General features: G+C 42.3%; 1 protein-coding gene across 1 annotated transcript in view; it reads right to left on the reverse strand.

The window, feature by feature from the left end:
* Nucleotides 1-751: 751 nt before the first annotated feature.
* The window catches only part of LOC108791722 (putative RNA exonuclease NEF-sp), a 39,228-nt gene continuing 16,406 nt past the window's right edge, over nt 752-23,573 (reverse strand). Inside the window, exons 9-19 of the mRNA XM_018562282.1 lie at nt 23,396-23,490; nt 22,335-22,437; nt 20,978-21,105; nt 17,994-18,114; nt 16,651-16,755; nt 14,162-14,299; nt 12,861-12,953; nt 5,714-5,933; nt 3,891-4,057; nt 2,418-2,524; nt 752-809 (exon numbers count right to left, since the gene is read on the reverse strand). Coding sequence (XP_018417784.1) covers nt 752-809; nt 2,418-2,524; nt 3,891-4,057; nt 5,714-5,933; nt 12,861-12,953; nt 14,162-14,299; nt 16,651-16,755; nt 17,994-18,114; nt 20,978-21,105; nt 22,335-22,437; nt 23,396-23,490 — 1,335 coding nt within the window. The remainder of the gene's footprint in view (nt 810-2,417; nt 2,525-3,890; nt 4,058-5,713; nt 5,934-12,860; nt 12,954-14,161; nt 14,300-16,650; nt 16,756-17,993; nt 18,115-20,977; nt 21,106-22,334; nt 22,438-23,395; nt 23,491-23,573) is intronic.

The raw sequence follows: 23,573 nt of genomic DNA on the forward strand, positions 1-23,573 counted from the left end.
CTCTGTGACTTACAGAGGCCTGACTTCATGGCTACGTTTGCCTTTGTGGCGATCAAAGATTCTTTTATTGCATCAGGGCAGGGCTGGGGGTGTGTGGTAGTTCAGGGCGGAGCCTTAGCCATGTAGACGAAAACGTCAGGTTAGAAAGTTAAAACTAAATCAGAGGGGCACAACATTTTCTGCCCAATAAAGGTAACTGTAAGCATGTTCTGGAATCTGCCTTAACCCCTTCATGACTGAGCTTGTTTTTAGTTTCTGTTCGTAAGGACTTTAAAGGTATAGGCAGGTTTTATACCTATATATTACCTAGACGTTTCTGTTAAGTTTCATGTGTGAAATACGAAGTGAGGGTAAGGTTCGGAGTCAGCGGGGCTTTCACTTGTAAAACCTCTGCACTGAGAACTACATAGTACCAAATACCAACACACTGGCTTCAACGGGCACTATCAATTTCAAATATGGTATAGGGTTTTGTGTGCTAGGCAAGGCTAAGAGAAAGTTCAATCAGATTAAATCTCTGCAAAAGATTTTGGCATGAGTTTGCAAGTACTTCCTGCTTGCATTACCTACCTGCTGATGTCTAGTATTACTTAAAATTCTAAATGATCCAGGAAGATTTCCCAGTATACAATGACATTTAAAAATTACCAACTGTGCCATTTATTAAAACTAATGCCTAGACCAATTTGAAAAAAATATTTTATTACTAAATTAAAACATTTAAATATACAACAGGTAAAATGTTTGTAAGTCATATATGGTCAGTTTTAATTCCCATCAAACCAAAGCCTGGAAAGACTCCACCATCCCTATAAAAGAAAAGATAAACATTATTGAAACTATGATCTCCATATTCAGTCAGGTTTATACAGAAAACTATAGATCTCCCACCTCCAAGAAAAAAAAGATTATATAAACAAGAACAGCCTGTGTTACACTTTAACCCATTCAGAACCATAAAAAGGTGCTCATTGTTCTAATGGAACAGTGCCCATAGTGGTCATATATATTTCACCCACACACACATAGAAGTGATCTTGATTGAATAGAGTTACAAATGCTGTTTATTTTTACACTCAATTTTTAAGGACTATGATTTAGTTAGGAATTCTTTAAAGTTTACTTTCACTTTTGCAGCCAAATCTGGGTAACACCTGATAATAACCTGGACCCTTGGTGAGATGTCACACAGCCTTAAGACTTCACGCAGCCTCCTGAGAGCACGCACAGCCCTCCTGAAACCCTGCAGACATCATGCTGCCACCCTGGAGCAACACAGGAGCTTGAAGTTTCATACTATTCTGCATTGCTATATAAAGTATTGATGGGAATTGTAGTCCTCTATAGCTAGTGGTATTCTGCATTGCTGTATAATGTTTTCCTGGGATTTGTAGTCACTCTACAGCTTGGAGTCAGTGGCAGAACTACCAGGGGTGCAGTGTTTCCAGCTGCAACTGGGCCCTAGCACTCCACCACTGTCCTAAATCATTAGTCAGTATTGTTTTAGAAAACCAGTCACATGACACTAAAAAAGTATTGTAAATTGGTATCAGCGAGTACTTGAGGAAAAGTATCGGTACTCATACTCGGTCTGGAAAAAATGGTATTGGTGCATTCCTACTACTTTTATAAATGTTTTTTTTTCCTGAAAACTCCAGTACTAAAAAAAAAATATGTACTTTTGGCTTGCTGTGCAATGTTTATAGGTGGAGGGAAGGGGAGCAGTGTTTGCCATAATTAACACTGTACTGTTCTGGCAGATCTCATCATCAGTAGTTACCAAGATGTGCAGGACTTTTTGTCCTAACAAAGGGAGAAGATCTAAAGACACTGTATGTCAATGTACTGTCTCTCACTTATCTGTATATTGCATCATTTTAAAGAAGTAGAAGCTGCCAATGGAGTCCATATAAACCTGCTCCAAAGAAACAAAAAAGTAAGAAGTAAAAACAAAAATGACATGTTGTGTGAATGGGAACACAAACATATGGTAGGGGTTTCTCAAAATTGACTGCAACAGTGGAAATGCACTTTAAAATGTAAAAGTAGACAAAAAATGTTACACATTAGGTATAGCAGTAAGTCTGTTCATCCAATTTTCTCCAGTACAGGTTAGGAAAGACTGATTGGATAGTAAAAGAGCAAGAGGTCACTGATTAGATCATATCTGTGATCTTTCCTCCAATCAGCAAGCACTCTGCAATGCTTCGCTAGCTTGCGGTGCTGCCCCTTCCTTTTCCGGTCTAAATACTGGTAAGTAGGTGACTACAGTGTGCTACCATTCCTTCAGTTTTAGAAGCTCCCAAGTAAACCAATCCGTCCCCCGCCCCCTCAAAAAAAAACCCCAAAAAAACCATTTCCCAATAGCTGGCGAAAATTCTAACTCAATATATATATATATATAATTTTTTGCTCACCGATTGTTACCAGGGAAAAGGATGATACACAGAGTGTTCAATGCAAGATTCTTATACATCTGATTAATTTTTGTATCTGTATTCTTGATGATTTCTGAAAGATCAGCCTGAAAAAAAAACATGGTCAACATAAAAACTCATATAAAAGAGGAACCTGTCAGGATAAAAATATCAAAACTGCCTCTGCCGATTTGCTTTTAAAGGGTAAAATCCCAATTATACATGCAGCAGTGAAAGTGTTTAAAGTAAGAATTACCAGGAGCCCCGCCATGTCCCATATTATCCAGGAAGAAAGTGTGAGTCTAACAATTATAGGATTTCATTATACCTAGCTTTATCCACAAATCTTCAGAAAGTTCATAGATGTTACATTACTATTTAGGAGTTCTTGCTCCCCCCCAATGGCAATGCAATGCCCAAATAAACAGTGGTAAGCTCAGCCCCATGAAATCTCAATTCAGTGACAAACAAGGAATTGGTAATTCTACTTGTCCACTTTGTCCTCAACAATCAGGACTTGTAATAATATATGTGTGTTTGACTTGAGGAAAATGATACCATGTGTAATATAGAAGTACCCTTCCTATTTAATACGTATATAGGGACACTCAAACTCCATTAATGACCGCCAGAGTGGACACTTAACTAGTGAAAAGCCATTTTCTGTCTGCAGATCCTAAGGGGGAGGGTGATGCATATTAGGATAGTAACTATGACTAAGCAGTGGGTATGATAGGAGAGTTCTAATTTGTCCTGTAGTGACATAGGGGTCAAAGGGAGCAACCAAAGAGCACAGCAAGGAACCAGACTCTTCCTGAAGTTCAGACTTAAGGGAGTCAATTGGCTTTGAAGTCCTGGTACCCAGAGGTGTCCTCTGTGTCTGCAGAGACTCCTTTGTTCTTCCCTGTTCACTCTACCCGAGTCTAGCCAATTGTGTCAACAGGCTGTTGCAGCCCACATACAGACAAGATTGGGGGCTCTCTGACCCTGTTATCACCACCATTATGGGACTGACGGTGGCTCTCTGGATTAATCACTACACTCTCCGGCCTTCAGTTCCCAAGTCTGCACCTTTTGTATTGGAATTAACAACATTGTGTCCTCAGTAGGAATACCTGTGGCTCCTTGGGACTTCAATTTGATCCTATAATTTCTCAAAGGTTTAACTTTTTGAGGCATCCCTGTCAATGCTTTGTAGTCAGTGGGTGGCCACTTTAGGTTTCCATCCTCTAGGTCACTTTTAATTATATAAAGGCTACAACCTTAATTCTTCTAGATGATTTCTACCTTCTGTGTCAGTGTGTATTTTGTGTTGACACTACAGCCCTCCTTGTAGGTCTGATTCCCTTTCTGTTATTCCAGAACTTGTTTTATTTTTTAAGACATGTCATGGGTTATGTATGCAGGTCTCTAACATAAGGGTAAAGGTACAGCTAAGGCACCGCTTATAGATGATTTCAGGATATTTCTTACCTTAGGGATGTTTTCAAGGCTTAATGGCAGGTGTGAGGGGATACTAAACATTGCTTGTTGAAACCAGCGAAGCAAGTGGCTAGAGGTGACTGCCTTCTGACACATAAATCCACCATGGGTACATATATGTACAGCAGCCACAGCAGCACTGTCTGGGCTTTGGAATTCTGCAAGAAAAAGCCCTTATAAACAGCAACAGCCATGCAGAGTCTGTAATATAACACAGTCCTTCAAAATTCAGAGTTAGGACTTACCGGTAACTCTATTTCCATTAGTCTTCCAGGACAGCATCACGAGATGGAATCTCCTCCCCCACACACAGGAAACACGTCACTTAATCTGCTTAAAAGACCCTCCTCTCCTCCACTCCCTCAGTCATCACGAGAACCGAAGGCAAGCTGGAAAAAGACAAGGCACAAACAGGCAATACCACTACATCACATTAACACTACAAGCATCAATGGGCGGGCAGTTGCTGTCCTGGAAGACTAATGGAAATAGAGTTACCGGTAAGTCCTAACTCTGAATTTCCCATAACGTCTTCCAGGACAGCATCACGAGAGGATAACCAAGAACTTACCAATTAGGGCGGGAGCTTTGAAGACCGGTATCCGCAGTCACTGCAAGCTGCAGAGGTAACCCAGGATCCATGTCTGCAGAGCCTGTTGAAGAGAAGCCTGCCAGCGTTTCCTCTCAGTCACTACTGAGATCCACGCTGTATTAAGCACCAGCCGAGCCCTCCCCTTCCTCCTGCGCCGAAAACGAGGCTTGGAACGCACAAGCCCGGCGCCCGGAAATGACGTCACCCACGCCGGAAGTGACGTACGCGGCCACCCGGCCTGGCCGTGGAACACGTCCCGAGGCCCTGAGAACCGGACAGACCCCTCTGAACGGCGGTCCACCGCTTCCCCTGACCAGCCAAGGGGGTTTCGCCCTCCCGGTACCGGCCCGCACTGGGCACTGAAGGGGGAAAGGAAGCCAGCCTCATCTCCTGCAGCGCTAGGAGAATCCCTGGGGCTCCACAAGGTAGGCAAACCTACCCCTCTGCCTTACACAGGCAGGCCAACAAGGAAGACTTCCCGGGCAGCATCACCACATGGAAGCCCTCTCTCAGCGTTCTGTGACGCGCTCCCCAGCTTGACTGAGGAAACACAAAAGACTGAGGGAGTGGAGGAGAGGAGGGTCTTTTAAGCAGATTAAGTGACGTGTTTCCTGTGTGTGGGGGAGGAGATTCCATCTCGTGATGCTGTCCTGGAAGACGTTATGGGAAATCCTTAATAATTTGGGACAACAAGCAAATGCTGCCCAGAAAACATTTCCAGTGTACTTAGGTTAGCAAGTCCACTCATTGACCTATAGTCTCTGTTTGAATAATGCATTGAATCTGGATTCAGCAAGACTGTCTTCTCAGTGCGGGTGTAAAACCATCCATGTGACGATTCTGTGCAATATCTCTCTGCTGCATAGAGCCTACATTTTCATAGCCTCAGATTTAGGGCCTCTCACAAAATAAGTATACCAACAGCAAGCCAGCTGCTCATACCAAATCAGAACCATTTACTGGCCACCTCTTAAATGGAAGCTGTTCTCTCCAGTAGAGATGGTATCCGGCTAATGTGAGTTTGTGTACTGTTCTGAAATTGAACTACCTTGTTCAGTATTAATTCCAGCACTGACTGATCTGAAGGGGGCATGTTCTTTTTTTTATATGTCCGCATTAAAATTACATTATTTTTTAGTAGAATTAAAATGCATGTCAAATATTCCTTAGACCAAACACATTATGAATTCATTTTCAATATCCACCATATTTATTTACTTACTTAAAAAACAGTATTTCTCATGTTGTTGGCTTCCTGGATTCCTTGGTAGAAAAATTGCTTTGATTTCTTTAAAATGACCAAACTGCTGTTGAAGAAAATGTTCAGTTAAGGGTTTCATAAATCCAGAGACATATAAAGTCTCTCTATTTTCTGGATCTTCTTCCATATCCTTTATAATGTCCTCATAATCAAGCGACATTCTAGTTACCAGCCTCTGAACCTGTCAAACAGGGAAAAGACATGGTCAAAACTATCCCTAAAATGACATGGAGCTCTGTGAAAGGTAGTCTTCTAATGTACCTGTTGAGTGGTACCAGAGTCTATAGCTAGGAGCAAGTTTAGTAATGTGCACTTCTCAATTTTTTTTTTCTTGGTGTAAAAAAAAAGTGTGCAACTTTAAAAAAGAAACACCAGTCAAAATATATTTTCAAATCTATATGGTAGGCAGTGCCTACCTGTAAAATATGTAGGTTGCACCAGGGTCACAAAATCACATTTTAAAAGTCTGATTCCCAGTTTGGGGAAGTGGAGGTGGAAGTGTGGGATGCTGGGGTTTTTTTTTTTGGTACAATAAATGTTTCTTGGTTTAAGTGTCAAACATAATAGAGCTGATCAACCAATGTCTGGAGCAAATCCCTTCTTTCACTGTCACGTTTTGTAAAGCATTTCTATGTACCTTTCAGACTCACAAGACCAGCAAGCGCTGTCCACAACGTGTAAAAAAAAGCTCCGACTAAGGGTGAGCCACTGAAAACATGTTTTTACTGTATGAGACTTCTAAATAAGCACCTTGCCCATTGCTTTCCTACCTGTACTCAAATCTGCTTCCCAGTGCAGTCATTGCTCCCCCTTTTGACACATGCCCAAACTCTACATGTTCCCATCCAAAATACCTCCCTCAACATAGAACTTGTCTATCTAAGCCAGGTGTTCCCCATAGGTCAAATTAAATCTACCAGTCGATTCCAAAGCTAATGCTGGTAGATTAGCGATCGCAAGTCCGCTCAGTCAAGCAGGAGGAGACCGGTCAAGCTAGGACAAGCAGCACAGTGAAGGAGGAGGCGGCTCTATATATATCTTCATTTTTCATGGAAGGGGGCGGGAGTTGTGCTAAGGTAGCGGGACTCAGCTGATCTTTGCAGCCTCGAGCGCTCTGCCAGCATCAGGAGTTAAGTCTCGGGGAGGGGGGCCTCAGCAGTTTTAAAAAGGACCAGTCGAGGTCTGAAAGAAAGGATGAAAAAAAGAGCCAGCAATGCAGACAGTTTGGCATTACAGGTAATATTCTCATAGTTTACCTCTCCTCTGATAAGAGTGCTAGGGTTGACTTTAGGTGGCCATACATAGCGAATTTCAGCTGCTTTTAAATGCTGCTGTCAGCACCCTTTCAGCTGGCATCCCTCAATCAGCTGATCAAAGGAGCCAATTGGAAAATCTTTCTACAAACAGAGGCGGCAGCCAATGAGTTGCCAGCTCCGTGCGGGGCTGCTGGCCGCTGTCAGAATATAAAGAACACAGCAGGGATTCCTCGATCAAAGTGCTCGTAGCATTGATAGAGGAATCTGCTTTTTTTTGTTCAGCCCGCAGGTTGAACAAAAAAAATAGAGCAGTGAATGGCAGCTTTTGGGCCCATTTACACTAGTACAGCGCATTCATCGCATGCTCCTGGGGGATGAACGCACTGTACCATACAATCACACCTACCCTTTGTTCTGGTGCGGGAGGTATGTTGCAGTGCCATTTGTTGGTAGACCTCATTGAGCTGGTCATTTGATAAGTAGATCTTAACACAAAAAACTGTGGGCACCCCTGACCGCCAACCAGGAGATGGAACAGAAAAAAACAATTCCATCAAAAACACAAGGACTCACGGCCTAAGAGGGAACAAAAAACATCTCTCCAAGTACTAGGATCAGACAGTGGAACTAAAAACGATGGAGGGAAGATCAGAGTCTCTCTAGGTAAGAGAAGACTCAGCTCACTTAACCCGAGGTCCTAGAGAGAAGGGGAGTGCACAACTGGAAGAACTGCCAGGGCAAACATCCAGCTCGTCAGAGTGGAGACTGCGCAGAAGAATTCTAACAATGACTGATTCAGAGTCAGTATGACCAAAAGGGAAGGTAAATTAGAGCATCCTGTACAAGGAGCAGGCAGGGAATAGCAGGCACCAAATTACAAGGTGGAATACAGATCTAATATAGCCAAACCAGCTCAACTCCCACCAATCTAAAGAAAAGAAGGCCCCCCTGGGCAAACCCTAAAGCTGGCCATACACCTTACAATTATCTGCAGAGTTTCTGTGGTGAGATGGAAAAGGTGCAACAGATTCCTCCATCTACACTTAACTGTGTGGATGGAGTAATCTCCACCTGGGCCAATCTATTGCACTTTTTCCATCTGACTACAGAAAATCTGCAGATAATTGTAAGGTGTATGGGCACCTTAACTACCTCCGGGCCAGGAGCTCTCTCGATCTGAGCGGGCGTCTCTTGACGTCCGCTCAGACACGCCCCCTTGAGCGGGAAATGGCCGGAATTTTAAAACGGGCAGCGATGCCCGTTAATATACATGCGATCCGCCGGCTGTAGAGCCGGCCGATCGCATGTATGGGGATAAGAAAGAGCGTCCCTGAAATAACTTGCCTACCATAAGGCCTTGCAGATTCATAGAAGAAAAGGCCCTCTTGCCTCCCCACATTCAACAAAGCATCAGAATCCATGGAGCAAAGGACAAGAGTCTTATCAGGATGGCAAATAGCATTTTCCTGGGTAAAACAAATGCCAGAATGGTCCTCCTCACAAGCCTGCAAAACATTTATGTAACAAGAGCCTATGCCCAAGTGAACAGATTCTAGTCTATTTATTAAGGCATTCCTTGTTAGTGCAGAGGATTTCTACATTAGGAAAATAGTTGTTTAGCATGCAGATATCCCAGAGTATCATGGGGCCCTCCTCTGACATGCTTCAGATCTAAAACACACCTAGACAGGTGGATGACTCTCCCCCCATGTCAAGAATTAACCAGTTGAAGAAACTGTTCTCCAGAATAATCACACTTGATGGGAGCAAAGCGTACAGAACACAGGGTTTTGTCCAAGTCAGGTTCCAAACCACCTTTCTTATTAAAATAAGAGCGCCGGGTCCTCCTAGACAGTAAGGGCATGTAAGTGTCTCACCGTTGTCCAACAGTGTCCCTGTCAGGAAACCTGCCCAGGGAATGATCCTGCTATATAAGAGGAACAATCTGGAATGTAATCCTGGAGACACGTATTCTCCAATGTCAAAATTTCCATATAAGTGGGAAGAGAAGCCCCAGAACTGGAGGACTGGGACTACCTGATCTTCACAGACAGACAAGTTAGTCTGGTCAGGAGGAATATCCAGAACAGCAGAGGCGAGTTCTGACATAGTCTGTCAAGAGTTGGTAGAGGAACTCCTCAAAATAGAAAAACCCCTTGACTCCTACTTTCCTACTACAGGAGAGAGAGACCTGTAACTGCCTGACCAATGGAGAGGAACATGAAGAGAAACCTGCTATAAACCCTTTAACTGAAGAGCCACACCAGTTAAAACTGATTTGCAAGCAAAGAGCAGTTTCCGGCACTGATTCCTGAAGAAGCATGATCCAGCAAAATCTTGGATGCATTAGGCCCATTAGGAAGGAGTTGTCCACTAGAGGCTCATCCGAGTGTCCCACAATGGGGAGGCCATTAAAAAGATACTATGGCAGACCCCTAAGAACACTAGGGGGTCTAATTATAAATCTTCCGCCCAGCCGTACTTTGGGCGGATGCCGGTCGCATGGTTTTCCCACCACTAGCTAGAGCCGAAGAGCATAGGATATGTTGCACCAGCATGGTGGTGGTGATGCAACGAAGCTCAGGGTAAGAGGCAAGTCCTCGGGTACTCACAAAAGCCAGACAACTGGTAGCCAATGAGGGTGGAATGGCCGAAGGTGACCAACTGTAGATGGGGAGCATAAATGGACCGGAGATCAGAGTTCCCCATGGCTCTTTTCAAAGATGGAGACCTGCAGAGCACTCTGCCAAGGAGGACGCCGAATGGAGACGCCAGTGACTAAGCACTTTACAGTGCAGCCCCCGAATCGTTCTTGCTGCGGGTCCAAGTATGATTTGCCAAGGCTCCATTGAGAAGAAAACTGATCCTGATAGATGTTGGAGGCCCCACGGTGGCTTAAAGCCACTCTATATAAATTATAGAAACATGATAAAATAATCTTGCAGTATAATCTCAGAAAAATTGTGTAAAAGAGAGTACTTCTCTCAGAGCCGATAGAAGGTGCCCATCACCTAAGGACACCGGAGAAAATTCAGGAAGGCTGGGGTTATGCAAAGCTGCCCTACAGTTTTGATTGATTTGCCAGTGTGCAATCATCTGAAGGTAGCTGCTTAACCCATTGTTTAAGGGATATAACTCCCTGTGTGCTGTGATGCACAATCAAAAGAACGCAGAGCACATTCGACACCCAGAGGATGGCATCAGCATTCAGTCCCAGCAAAAAGAGGAATTCAAAGGCCCCCAAAAAATTAGGTAGCTCTTGGTGCTCAGCCTGATCGGTCTATTCACAGATTGAGTCTTCAGAGCAAGCCCAGAGGCAATGGTAACAGTGGTGGACCTGTAAAGCGCTCTGTGGCTAACTTGTTACCAGAGCAGGGACTGGAAAGTGCCTAGCACAAAGCCCAGTGCCCGTAGGTCACATCCAGGCTAGCTTTGCACTGCCTTCTCCAGCGGAGTATGGGAACAGCATGCCAAAGCTAGGCAGAGGAAAAGCCAATCTAAACAGCTGCCATTGTAAAGACCAGCTCATGCAGCAATGTATTGAAGAATACCAATTGGAAAAAAGATTGGAGAAGCAAAAAGAACTAGTAAAAAATGGTTAGACTTTTCTTAGCAGAACTGAAGAAAATATATCCAACCTCCAAGGACACTAGCAAAAACTACAGGCACACTGGGTGAATTATTCTGGACTGGCCTACACATTTTTGCTTGCCAATGTCCAATTCTCCTGTACACAGCAGTAAAACCAGACCGTATGTGACATTCTGTGTCACTCAATAGGCGAGAACAAAATATGTTTTATCAGCATAAGGTCATGCACTGTGTTTACAGTTTCTAATAAATGCCATGACACAATGTTAGTCTATTTTACTACAGCTGCACCCATAATAAAAACTAACAAAAACAAGCAATAAAAATTATGACATCATGTGTTTCTATACAGAGAATTTAGCTATTGTCTCAGATATGCGTTTTTAAAGCATAATTGAACTTTCAGTTTAAATTAACCGAATACATTCCAGGTGCATCAAAACAAAAAGGTGTGCTGGCTCAGTGATATGTACCAATCCTCTGTGCAGGACAAACACTGGAGCGATCAGCTGATCACTCCAGTGTTTGTAAATAACTGGGGACACACAGTACTATGTGTCCCCAGTTATGAATGAACAGAATGTGATTTGCATCACTTCCTGTTCATTCATGAGTTCCTCAATGGGGAGAAGTACTCACTACAGAGGCTCCTCCCCATTCAGAAACTGGTGATAGTAAATTTTTTCTGAATGAACGGGAAGCCTCTGTGCTCTCCATTCATTTATAACAGGGGCTGCAGAAAAAGAGATTGAGGACTTTGTGTCCTCAATTTCTTTTTCTATTTTAAAAAGGAAATATGAGGGGGCTGCTTAGACCCCTAATATTTCCCCCGAAGCCCTCCCAACAGTATATTAGAAAAAATGCAATTCAAAAAAATAAATAAATAAGAAATAATAAAAATAAAATAATAAATAGTAGAAAATCCTAAAGGCAGGGCACTGGGTGATATCACACGCCTGATGGGGGGCACCTTTTTTTTTCTTGCCACGTACGCAAAAGGAGCTGGCTGCGGCTATGCTTCCGCGGTGCTTGTGTGGCTGCCGGCTGAATGTGTCAGACGCCGCAGACGGAAAGGGGCGAGACACCTCTCCCTGTGTGTAACGTCGGCCACACGAGCACCACGGGAGGGTAGGACGACGCCGCCGCCTCTAGAACGCACTGAAATGCATGCCGACCGACTCCCTGCATTCAGGGGCGGGAGGGGGCGTGGGGTTGCACCGCAGCCATGTTCCCCCCCACAGTTTGATTGCCCGCACCCGGAATGCAGGCACGTTAGTGCCTGCATTCCAGTCCAATGTGACCTGCAAAAATAGTGCTTGCAGCATTTTTGCGGATGGCACTGGACCGGAACGCAGGCACTAATGTGGGGGCTGCTTAGACCTCTAATATTTCCCCGAAGCCCTCCCAACAGTATATATATAAAAAAAAATGAAATTAAAAAAAATAACAAATTAAATAAAAATAAAATTAAAAATACCGTATATACTCGAGTATAAGCCGAGGTACCTACTTTTACCCAAAAAAACTGGGAAAAAGTATTGACCCGAAATAAATTAAAAAATCCTGAAGGCAGGGCACTGGGTGATATCACATGCCTGTTGGGGGACACCTTTTTTTTCTTGCCACGTACGCAAAAGTCACTGGCTACGGCTATGTTTCCGCGGTGCTCGTGCGGCTGAATGTGTCAGACGCCGCAGATGGAAAGGGGCGAGACACCTCTCCCCGTGTGCAACGTCGGCCACACGAGCACCACGGGAGGATAGGACGCCGGCGCCTCTAGAACGCACTGGAACGCAAGCCGGCAGACTCCCTTCATTCAGGGGCGGGAGGGGGCGTGGGGTTGCACCGCAGCCATGTTCCCCGCCCACAGTTCGATTGCCCGCACCCGGAATGCAGCACATCAGTGCCTGCATTCCAGTCCAATGTGACCTGCAAAAATCATTTTTGCGGATGGCACTGGACCGGAACGCAGGCACTGATGTGCCTGGGTTCCAGGTGCAGGCGATCGCACTGTGGGTGAGGGGCCTGGCTGCAGTGCCATTGACCTCAATGCACCGCCACGCCCCCTCCTGCAGGTGTTTTTTCGTTGGTAGATCTCATTGACCTCGTCATTTGAAAAGTAGATCTCCAGACAAAAAATAGGGGGTGCCCCTGGCGTAGAGCAATCAACTGGCCAATTATTTCTCCACTAGAATCAATAAGGATAGGGCTTATGGCTTTGGAATATATTAGAATTCCTCAGTGTGTATGCAGCCTCTTACCTTGATGCAGCAGCCATTAACATATGTGCCATTCAAATGTTTCACAGCAAGTTGGGCAGCTTCCAAGACACTGTACTTAATGCAGACATAAGGCTGAGGGAAAAAAATATAGGATATTGTAACAAAGTCCATTCAAAGTCATAAGGAAGGTAGAACACAAGCTTTTTACCATATTGTGATTTTTTTTTATTATGACACACTAGCAAATGGCAACACACAGTAATCAACAGGTACATCTTCAAGTGAAGTTTGCCATCAGTGATTGCACATAATCATGGCTTTTTGTATTATTTTGTTAAGTAAAGCAGTTATATATAGATGTTTTACATATTACAGGTAATGGCATTGCTCTTTACATGATGGGTATGTAAAGATTTTGAGTACACACACACACACACTATGGCTGACCAATGTGTTACAGGTCCTCAACCTTGTCGGTTTATTTGCACTCCAGCAGAGGAGTTTTCCCAGCACATCTGGAAACACCTGTCTGCCTCAGTATTTCTGCTTTGGAGAGACCTTGCTGATGCAGGATAACCACCTTTTGTATTGTTGCCATTCTAATTTTTGTCATTTGTGTGAGATTTAAAGGTATACCATATCTACTGCAACTATACCATTTTAGCATGGTTGTTCTCTACTCAATTTTATACTCTGTGCACATCTGCTTCTGTGAATACATTTGGGTTAATCTGCACATTATATTACTAATCATTATCACCCGTTTGTTATATTTTTGTTTAATTAAGCTATGGGTTATATATATTACATAGTTACATAGTTACATAGTATTTGAGGTTGAATAAAGACATTAGTCCATCAAGTCCAATCCTTAAATACCTTCAATTTCCTTAAATACATTCAAATATTTAATGCCTTACTTTTAGCTAAAGGAATGTTTGGAACTCTTTTCAATAGCCTACTACAGAAGAAGATTATATCAAATATTTTATTGAACTGTGTAAAGTGTCCACGACCTTTGCACAGTACTGTACATTTGTTTACAACTGATGTCAAAGATCATAAAGCTCATAAACTGTAAAAATATTGTTTGGAGCAACAAGTATTGTTTGGAGCATGCATATAGTGATATAATCAATACCAAAACCAGGACTGGTTGAATAGATAACGCAGTATTCTGAAAAATCCCTTACACAAGAACCTCATTTTAACTGGGCACGGGATCAGAATCTGATTCAAAAGACCCGGAAGCAGCAATTGTGTATACGGCACCATCCTTTGCAGGCAGATTTTCCCACCTATGGTTTCCCAAGACATTCTTCTATAAATTAGGATCTTACCTGACAAGTATCTAATATCATGTTTAGTGAATGGATAGGGCCGCAGATCTGGAAATGCATCTTCACAGATTTTAGGCACACAGGCTCTTTAAAGGGTCCAGCAAATATTGTCATCATCTCTTCATACTTCCGTATTACCTAGGACATAACAAGCAAGGGGTGTGAACACGACAGTAACAATTTACAGTACTTATTTTTCCCTGTAAATCAGGGGTAGGCAAACTCCAGTGTCATGCCTGTTGCTATCAGAGTCCTGAAATGCCTAAAGGGATTTGTTGTTCCACAGCAGCTTGAGAGCCGGGGTTTGTACCATTAGTAAAAGGAAACTATAGGGTTTTTGGGTCAATTGTATTGTTTTAAAATACATTTAATAAATATTTAGGTTTGTACATTTTAAAGTTAGAATTATGCCTTTTTTTATTCTATTGCCCTTTCTCTCCTGAGCATTATGGGCCCGCTAATGAGACAACACAGCAATAGCTGACTGCCTTTTGTCTCACTTTGTCTAACTGAAACCTCAAATGGATCCATCTGGATGGATCCACTAAAGGGATTAGTCAGTTCCCTGCTTTATCCATGTGTATGTGCTAATTTTAGCTTGAGCCATTGGGCAGTGTAAACAGGATTTTACAAAGCTGTAAAAGAGACAAAGAAAACATATGAAGGGGAGCCTAGGACTGGACAGAAGACTAGGTGATAACAGATGCAATTTTTCGTATGTACATTAATTAAGATCTGGTATGAGAGAATAACTAGCCATTTTTCCTGTCAAGCACACAGTTCTCCTAGTTACACTCCCAGATGCAAATTGATTAGACAAGCATACCTCCCAGACCCCAACAGATCTTGTAGAAATAGATTTATTGCTTCTACCTGACACAAGTCATGTGATTACCCATATAATACAAGCATGGACTTATAAACTCTAAGACAGCCATGGCAAACCTATGGCACGCGAGCCACAGAGGACACGCAGAGGCCCCTCTGGTGGCACGCAAGCCTAGGCAGGGTTGTCAAATCCCTATTGCCCGACACTTGGGACATGCAGTTCCTGGCGCTGGGCGGGTAGTTTTTTTCCTACATTTAGAGCCCTGGCTAAATGTACAGCGGGAAAGACGGTGTTAAAGTACAAGTGATCCCCGCAATGCCGCCGAGATGAATTGTAATAAGCCTTTTGGTCTGTCTGTCCCCCCGCCGGCTGCCTCTCTCCCCACTGGCCGCCTCCATCCCCGCTGTGGGTTCTGGGGGACCCGGGACCACAGCAAAGTTCAGGATAGAGAGCGGAGAACGTCCGCTCTGCTCCATGTGAACACTGAGACAGGAACGCTGCACTTACAGCCTTCCCATCTGAGCTGAGTCAGGACAGTGCTGTGTGAAAACTCCTGTATTGTAAGCCCCTGTGTGATAGCAATAAAGTTAAGTGGAAAAAAAAAGTAAAGAAATAATAAATACAAATTTTAAAAAATAAGAAATCATTAAAATTTAAAAAATAAAAAGTAATAATAAAATCAATACAATTAATACAAAAATAAAGTAAAATATAATATAAATAAAAAATGTAACAAAATAATAATAAAGTGATAAAAAAGTTTAAAAGAAAATGTTTGAATATGTGTGTTTCCCTATTTTGCTTAAGGCAGTGATACTGAATGTTTTTTTAACCCCAGTGCCCAAACTAAAACACAATACCAAACTAATTTTAAGTGTTGGCACTTTGAGATAAATTTGGGCACTTGGGCTCAAAAACGTTAGCCATCACTGCTCTAGGACATAAAGTTTCTCTCCCGTTCATTGAAGGACACAGGCAACAGATCGTAGATCCTGAATGGTAGACGGGGGGTGGGTGGTACCGCGGGTACCGTATTGTCCCTGGAAGTTTTTTCTTCTGTCATGGCTGGGTTAGTGACGCGCGTGCAGCGCGCCTTGACGCAGCGCCCTCCTAGGAAGTGGGCCCTGCCTTTTGCCGTCCCCTGCCTTGTCAGGGGAGTCATTTTACGGTGAGTACAAAAATCCTATTTTTAGCAGAACATGAAATGTTCAGATTTATAGAAGAAGGTTGACTACACAAGAAGGTTGACTAGCAATGCAGTGGTCAGATAGTGACTGCATGCAGAAGATAAGAAATCATGAAGCTTAGCTCCCTTCGTACCCGGAAGATGTCCAGAACTGCTATCAGCTCCGAACTGGTAGAAACCACTGGGACCTCAATACACCCATCTGAAGTCCAAAGAAGTCTCATTAGAAGTGAGCAAGGAGACCATCAAGAAGTTGTATGTTTGGGTTTCAACTTACAGCCTTAACCATTAGAGAATAGAACATCTACTTTGCATATCTTTCATTAAAAAAGTTAATGAAACACCAGAATCTTTTAAACATCTCAATGGACGTTTATTTTTTTTTTAACCTGACTAACTATGTAACATCTATAATGGAGGTGCTGTGGCCTCAGGCTTTCCATAAGGGCCCACAATAAATGCAAATCAACTTACTTTTTCTTTAGTGCCCACACTGTGTCTGCTGAAAATGCTTCCAGGCTGATAACTAACAACAGTAACCGGAGACAGAGGAACCACATCAACAGCTCTTTGTAGGACCTAAAAACAAAAAGGTTTTCATTATAGATAATCATGTAATCCTATGAAACCTAAAATTAAATTTACATTTTAAATGGACATTCTCCCATCAACTTTTATTTCGATGCACTAGCAAAGAAGGCTTTACCTACCAGAATGAGATCCCTGTTCGCCTGTGTGCACTGCCAAGTGAATCCAGTAAACAGCTAAATGATGTAAAAATATTTTTCCCTTCCTGATTTCCTCGTTTACTGCAAATTTGTCCACTTTTGCAACTTTCCAAATGGCAACTCGACACTCCTGGTTAAAATTCACTACTATTCCAAGTGTTATCCTTCAGTAGCCAAAAAACCCTTCTATGTTTGCCTCTCTGAAATTCATCTGGCTTTTTTTTTTCTGATTACTCCAACTTTAGGTCTAAGTCTTGCCAACCGCCTTCCCCCTATCAAATGAGAGTACTTAAGTAAGCACTGCAGGCTGCATAACAAATAAAATATGGCTTTTTCATGTGTATGTGAATACGTTTACTAAGCTGTCCTGTGTCGGCAGCACGCTGCAGAGCAGGAACATTTCTCCCAAATAGAGCACATCGGGCTGGGTCTCCTGCAGTCCAACACATCCTCTGCACTCTGCTCCAATCAACAACGAGAGTTTTTTCTTTGCACACAAAATTATTGATGTGAACTCCAGATACCACTAAATACTTTATAAATTATTCTGATTTGTCCAGTCTGATTTTGAGGAGTATTACGTCTACAAAAGGTTACTTTACGGCTTTTTTTAGACCACTCTATGTTCATGCATATTGCACAATGTTTGTATCTCAACTCTGTTTCCTAACAGTTTGGACAGGAAAGTCATTGTAAACCTCGTTTTTTGACATACACATGTATACTCTGTAAAAACCTTTTTTTACCTTCAATAAACATTTTTTTTTTTAAACAGAAAAAAAAAATGAAAATGTTGGAATTGATTTCAATTTGATAAAGAAGCACTCAAGGGTACTAAAAACATTTTTAAGGCACTGTACATTCCTATATCAGTAAATCTGACTGGAGGAACAACAGTACCAGCTCAGGAGAAGATCAGGAATGTTGAGCTAAACTCAAAATCCCCTTCCGATTACACATGGTTACCAATTACATTTAAAAAGCTAAACAGTTTACACCCACCGGGCTTGCACTCACAATATGAGGATTTGTACACAATAAACAAAAACTTATTGGTACTCAGATATCAGTACACAACAATACACTCACCTCCTCATTTGATGCACACGAAACATTCTCAAATTGCGTTAAATGGGTAGGACTGCTCACTGCATCCATTCTGGTTAGGTACATGACCTTTTGTCCAACTTTTTGCAATGAGTCTACAAGGCTAAGAATATATTTGCAATATTACTGAAAGATTAGGCGATTTGTTTAGTGATTACACATGCATGACAATTTAAGTGGAATGCAAGGTCACCAACTAAATCTTTATAAATCCTCGCTCTGTTTTTCACACAGCACTGTTTCACCTTGCAAACTAGAGCTGCAACAACTAATCGATTAAAATCGATGATGAGAATGGTTGGCAACTGTTCCCATCATCGATTAGCTGATTTTCGATTAGTTGCTGGCGGCGGAGGTACGAGGGGGCGCAGCGGTGGATTTGAGAGTCACCGGCCGCATTCTCTTCTCCCTGCTGGTGCTGGCGGTCTGTGTCCCTTTCACAGACCGCTGTAGTCGGCACGAGAGGGGAGAAGAGACTGCAACTGGTGACTCTGAAATCCCCCGTGGGGACAAAATTAAAAATTCAATCATGCAGGAGAGCGCACATTTTCTCACTGGTTTGGGGTCAATGTTATTTTTGTGGTTTATTTAAGTTTAAAGTTTGTTTTCTCCAAGTAAACATTTAATAGATAACAAAGGGGTTATCCAAAGAGAGAACACAGCAGACGAAGATTGATTTTTGGCTTAGTCTATGTGAACCTGAGCTTCGTTTAGCAATGCTAACCGTAAAAATAGGCCCCTGATATTTCCCTTTTAAAATAGAAAAAGAGATTGAGAACAGAAAGTCCTCAATCTCTTTTTCTGTGTCCCCAGTTATCAATGAACAGGAATCCTCTATGAGTGTTTCTGTTCATTGATAACATGAGAACATTGTTTGTTTACTATAACTACAATTATGAATGAATGGGGGTGACAAAGATCACTCCCATTCATTCATAATTGAGGATATAGTTAGCATACCATATCCTCAATTATGTACACACTCAGCGATCACTGATCTGATCGAGCGGTGTAGAGAAGAGAGCCCAGCCTCCTGTGACATCGCTGTCTTTGCCCACACCGCTCTGCCGAACTGTGATTGGCGGCAGAGCGGTGTGGGAGGAGACGCCGGCCGCTCACAGCGCTCTCCACCGCAGCGCACGGCCGGCTTTCACTTTCTCTCCCCCCCGCTAGTACATAGAGCAGCGTCCAGCGGGGAGGAGAGAAATCAGGGATGCGCCGATGTATCGGCAGGAAAATGGCACTTATATATATATATACACACACACACACATACAAAGAAATTAAAGGTCTAGAATTTTTATCATAGATGTATTTTAAATGATAGAGACAGAATATCAACCAAAAATCCAGAAAAAAACACGATACAAATGTTATAAATGAAGTTGCAGTTCAGTGAGTAAAATAAGTATTTGATCCCCTACCAACCAACAATAATTCTGGCTCCCACAGACTGGTTATGTGTTACACAGATTAGTCCTGTCAATTTAGGAAGGTGCTGAATCCCTGAATCTCTCTTTCATTCAAACCTCACCACCATGGGCAAGACCAAAGAGCTGTCAAAGGATGTTAGGGACAAGATTGTAGACCTGCACAAGGCTGGAATGGGCTACAAGACTATCAGCAAGAAGCTTGGTGAGAAGGAAACAACTGTTGGAGCGATTATTCGCAAATGGAATACAAAATCACCATCAATCGCCCTCGGTCTGGAGCTCCATGCAAGATTTCGCCTCATGGGGTAAGGATGATCAGGAGAAAAGTGAGGATCAGCCCAGAACTACACGGCAGGAGCTAGTGAATGATCTCAAGGCAGTTGGGACCACGGTCACCAAACAAACCATTGGTAACACAATACACCGTCATGGATTGAGATCCTGGAGCGCCTGCAAGGTCCCCCTCCTCAAGAAGGCACATTATTCAGAGAAAGATTGTGAGAAAGTGCTGCGGTCAGATGAGACCAGAATTTAGCTCTTTGGCATTAACTCGACTCGCTGTGTTTGGAGGAAGAAAAATACTGACTATGACCCTAAGAACGCCATCCCCAGTCAAGCACAGAGGTGGAAACATTATGCTTCAGAGCTTTTTCTCTCTCTGCTAAAAGGTACAGGCCGACTTTGCTGCATTGAGGGGCCAATGGTCGGGGCCAAGTATTGTAAAAGCTGGGATGAGAACCTCCTTCCCTCAGCCAGAACACTAAAGATGGGTGGTGGATGGGTCTTTTAGCATGACAATGACCCAAAACATATCGCCAAGGCAACAAAGCAGTGGCTCAAGAAGAAGCACATTAAGGTCATGGAGTGGCCTAGCCAGTCTCCAGACCTTAATCCTATAGAAAATGTATGGAGGAGCTCAAACTTCAAGTTGCCAAGCTACAGCCAAGAAACCTTAAGGATTTAGAGAAGATCTGTAAACAGTGGACCAAAATCCTTCCTGAGATGTGTGCAAACCTGGTAACCAACTACAAGAAACGCCTTACCTTTGCTTGCCAACAAGGGTTTCTGCACCAAGTACTAAGTCATGTTTTGCTTGGGGATCAAATACTTATTTTACTCACTGAACTGCAACTCAATTTATAACATTTGTATCATGTGTTTGTTCTGGATTTTTGGTAGATATGTCTCTATCATTTAAAATACACCTATGATAAAAATTATAGACCTTTCATTTCTTTTTAAGTGGGTAAACTTACTAAATCTGCAGGGGATCACATAACTATTTTCCACACTGTATAATTATATATATCTATATATAGATATAGATCTATATATAGTGATCAAGATATACATTCCCTTAAACTACAGCAGATTATTTCTAAAATTTGGTGTTGTTACCTATAGCAACTGCTTATATTTCAACTTTCATCTGTTCCATTCAGAACTAAGAATTAAAGCTGACGGGTTGTTGTGGGGAACGTAGACTGTTTAATTCCATCCACTTTCTATACAGTACATCTGCCATGCACTTACCTGCTTTTGTCCATTTGCGTGGCATGAGGAAGGAGCCCATTCTCTTTGATGTCTGAGTTTTTATCACTTTCTGTGTTCAAAGCATTATTTGCATCCACAAATATTGACTCCAGATTAAGATGAGCTACCTGTAAATAAAAATAAAAACATACATACCTATTAGTACATCAGGAAGCCTGGAGACTTTAATAGCTGTAGGGCTTTCTGTTTTCTAACTATCACAAGCCCAATTTTCCATTTTATTAGAAACTCCCTGTAAGCCCCTTTAAAATGGTACACTGATAATAAAGGTTGCATTTTCTAGATTTTGGAGTTAAGTCCTACCACGCTAACCCCAGCATTATGTCGCCTCACTGCCCAATGCGAACTCCCCCATTGGTGGTGGGTAGTATGTCTGAACTCCAGGATTGGCACCTAACCAACCAATTGAGGAAATTCAAGCAACAAAATGGAACTAAGTTTCAAAAGGAAAAACAGAGGAAGGTATTCCACTCTACTACAATTTCCACCTCTGACCTTCAGGTAGCAGTCCCACTCCTCCTGCTTCATTGTTAATAGAAATTAAAGCAAAGCAACAGGTTTAAACTAGGGATGTCCCGATACATATGCTAGCATCGGAATCGGGCCCGATACAGGGCATTTTGACAAGTACTTGTACTTGTCAAAATGCCCCGAAGCCTAGCGCCGAAGCTTGCGCTATGGTTTTTTTTTTTTCTTAACCGGCATCTATTGAAAACTGGTAGACTGAAGCTCTGGTCTGTTTTATGAGCAGCACCCACACAAAGTTATAATGCTTTTATGTGTAATATCTATTAAAAAAAGTGTTTTTTCACTGCTCATGCATATGGTTTAAAAGAAAACTAAAGTCAACCTTTTTTTTGGCTTTAGTTCTCGTTTAGCATTTACTAATGTCCTCCTGTGACCCAAACTCGGCTTTATTTCATTATGCTATATGCATGTCTTGTAGCCCTGACAAAGGTGGAGTGTTGTTGCCCCTGAAATGTGTTGGCTGTTTTTGTTTGATCAAATTGCGAACAATTAACCCCTTCGTGACGGGAGACGTACAGTGTACGTCCCGTCACAAAGTGGCTATATGACTGGCCAACTTTTGGACTCGTTCACATTTTGATTTGGTGCCCTTTATTTTTAAACTTTGAGTTCTTGAATAAGTCTGTGTAGCCAGAGCCAGCATAACTTGAAAATTGGTTTAGCAGTACAGGTAGGTTGGACAAGAGATAACATTTACTAGTACAGATGATATATTGACATTGCAGAAGTTGTGATGGCTGTATACAAGTGGCCAAACCATTGTTCATACAACTCTATGATAGCGGCACATCTACGAAAAGCCACATACCTTCTCTGGGCCAAACTCGATAAAATACTGTGCTAATTTCAAAGCTGCTGCGGCATCTTCTGAGGGCCTGTGACCAACCACATCTTCACTCTGAATGTCTCTTCTGTGTATACAAAAAGATTAAATAAACACAGACTATGTTCTCTTTATTACATAGGCCTAAGTCACTTTCAATGCATGTTTGATGTTTACAGGTCATATATACTATACATTGTCCAATGCCAATTCCCTTTAACAGGATCAACGTTGATTAATTCAGTATTCATTAATTGAATTAAAGTAAACCTGAAACAAGCATGGGCAAATCAAACCTACAATATAACGAATCAAACTCACAAGTGTGTTAAAACAATCAGCCGATCCAAAGAATATATCAGTTCACCAATGTGTACATTTTACTTACCAAGTGTTGCTTGCTATTTTTGATGATAGGATGCCAATCACATAAGTTTGACAAATCACCGTGGGCAGGAGGGGCTGTATAATACAATGTCAGCTGCCAGCACTTGCATCCATTCGCATGTAGTCACATATGCGATTGCACATTGATTCCTATTACATTTACAGCAGTACTCCAGGCACTACGAACTAGTGTTATAAAGGGTAAAGCCTCTTAAATACCCAAAAGCCGCCTCCTGTGATGACTGCCATCTTTTAAATCCTGAAAATCTTCTTGCTTACAGTATAGCTCCCACTGTACTTTCATGACCGCTCAGATGTAAGCACTGCAGATCTCAATAAACTTCAGTGCTATGGTCGCATCTCCACCCCATTTTTTTTTTTCTGGCCAGTCACAAAGCACACAGTTCAGGGTCCATTTTGTAGATGGCCAGGAATAGGAGGGCGGTAAAGCGGTGGGAGTTGTACACCGGAAGTTGTACTTATCCCCGCATGTAGGGATTTAAAAGATAGCAGTCATCATGGGAGGTGGCTTTTATATAATCAAAGACTTTACCTGCTATAACACAAGCGAGTTCACTGTGCCCTTAGTTCAGCTTTAAAGCTAAATTAAAAAGCACAACAGAGGGAAGCGACTCGATATGTAGAAAAAAGGTACATACTGTAATACTGCCTGGGCCAAAAACTTTAACTTAAACTTCCTTCCAAACTCTCGAGAAAAAAGAAGGGAAGTGTCGATCAAATTTCGATGTATCATCTGTAACAACACAAAAAATAATTACAAAGGGGAAAAAAGTGAAGATTTTATATACGCAGTATAAAAATTATATATATATATAT

This window comes from Nanorana parkeri, unplaced genomic scaffold (assembly GCF_000935625.1).
Source record: "Nanorana parkeri isolate BGI_ZX_2015 unplaced genomic scaffold, ASM93562v1 scaffold570, whole genome shotgun sequence".
In the NCBI taxonomy this organism is placed as follows: domain Eukaryota; kingdom Metazoa; phylum Chordata; class Amphibia; order Anura; family Dicroglossidae; genus Nanorana; species Nanorana parkeri.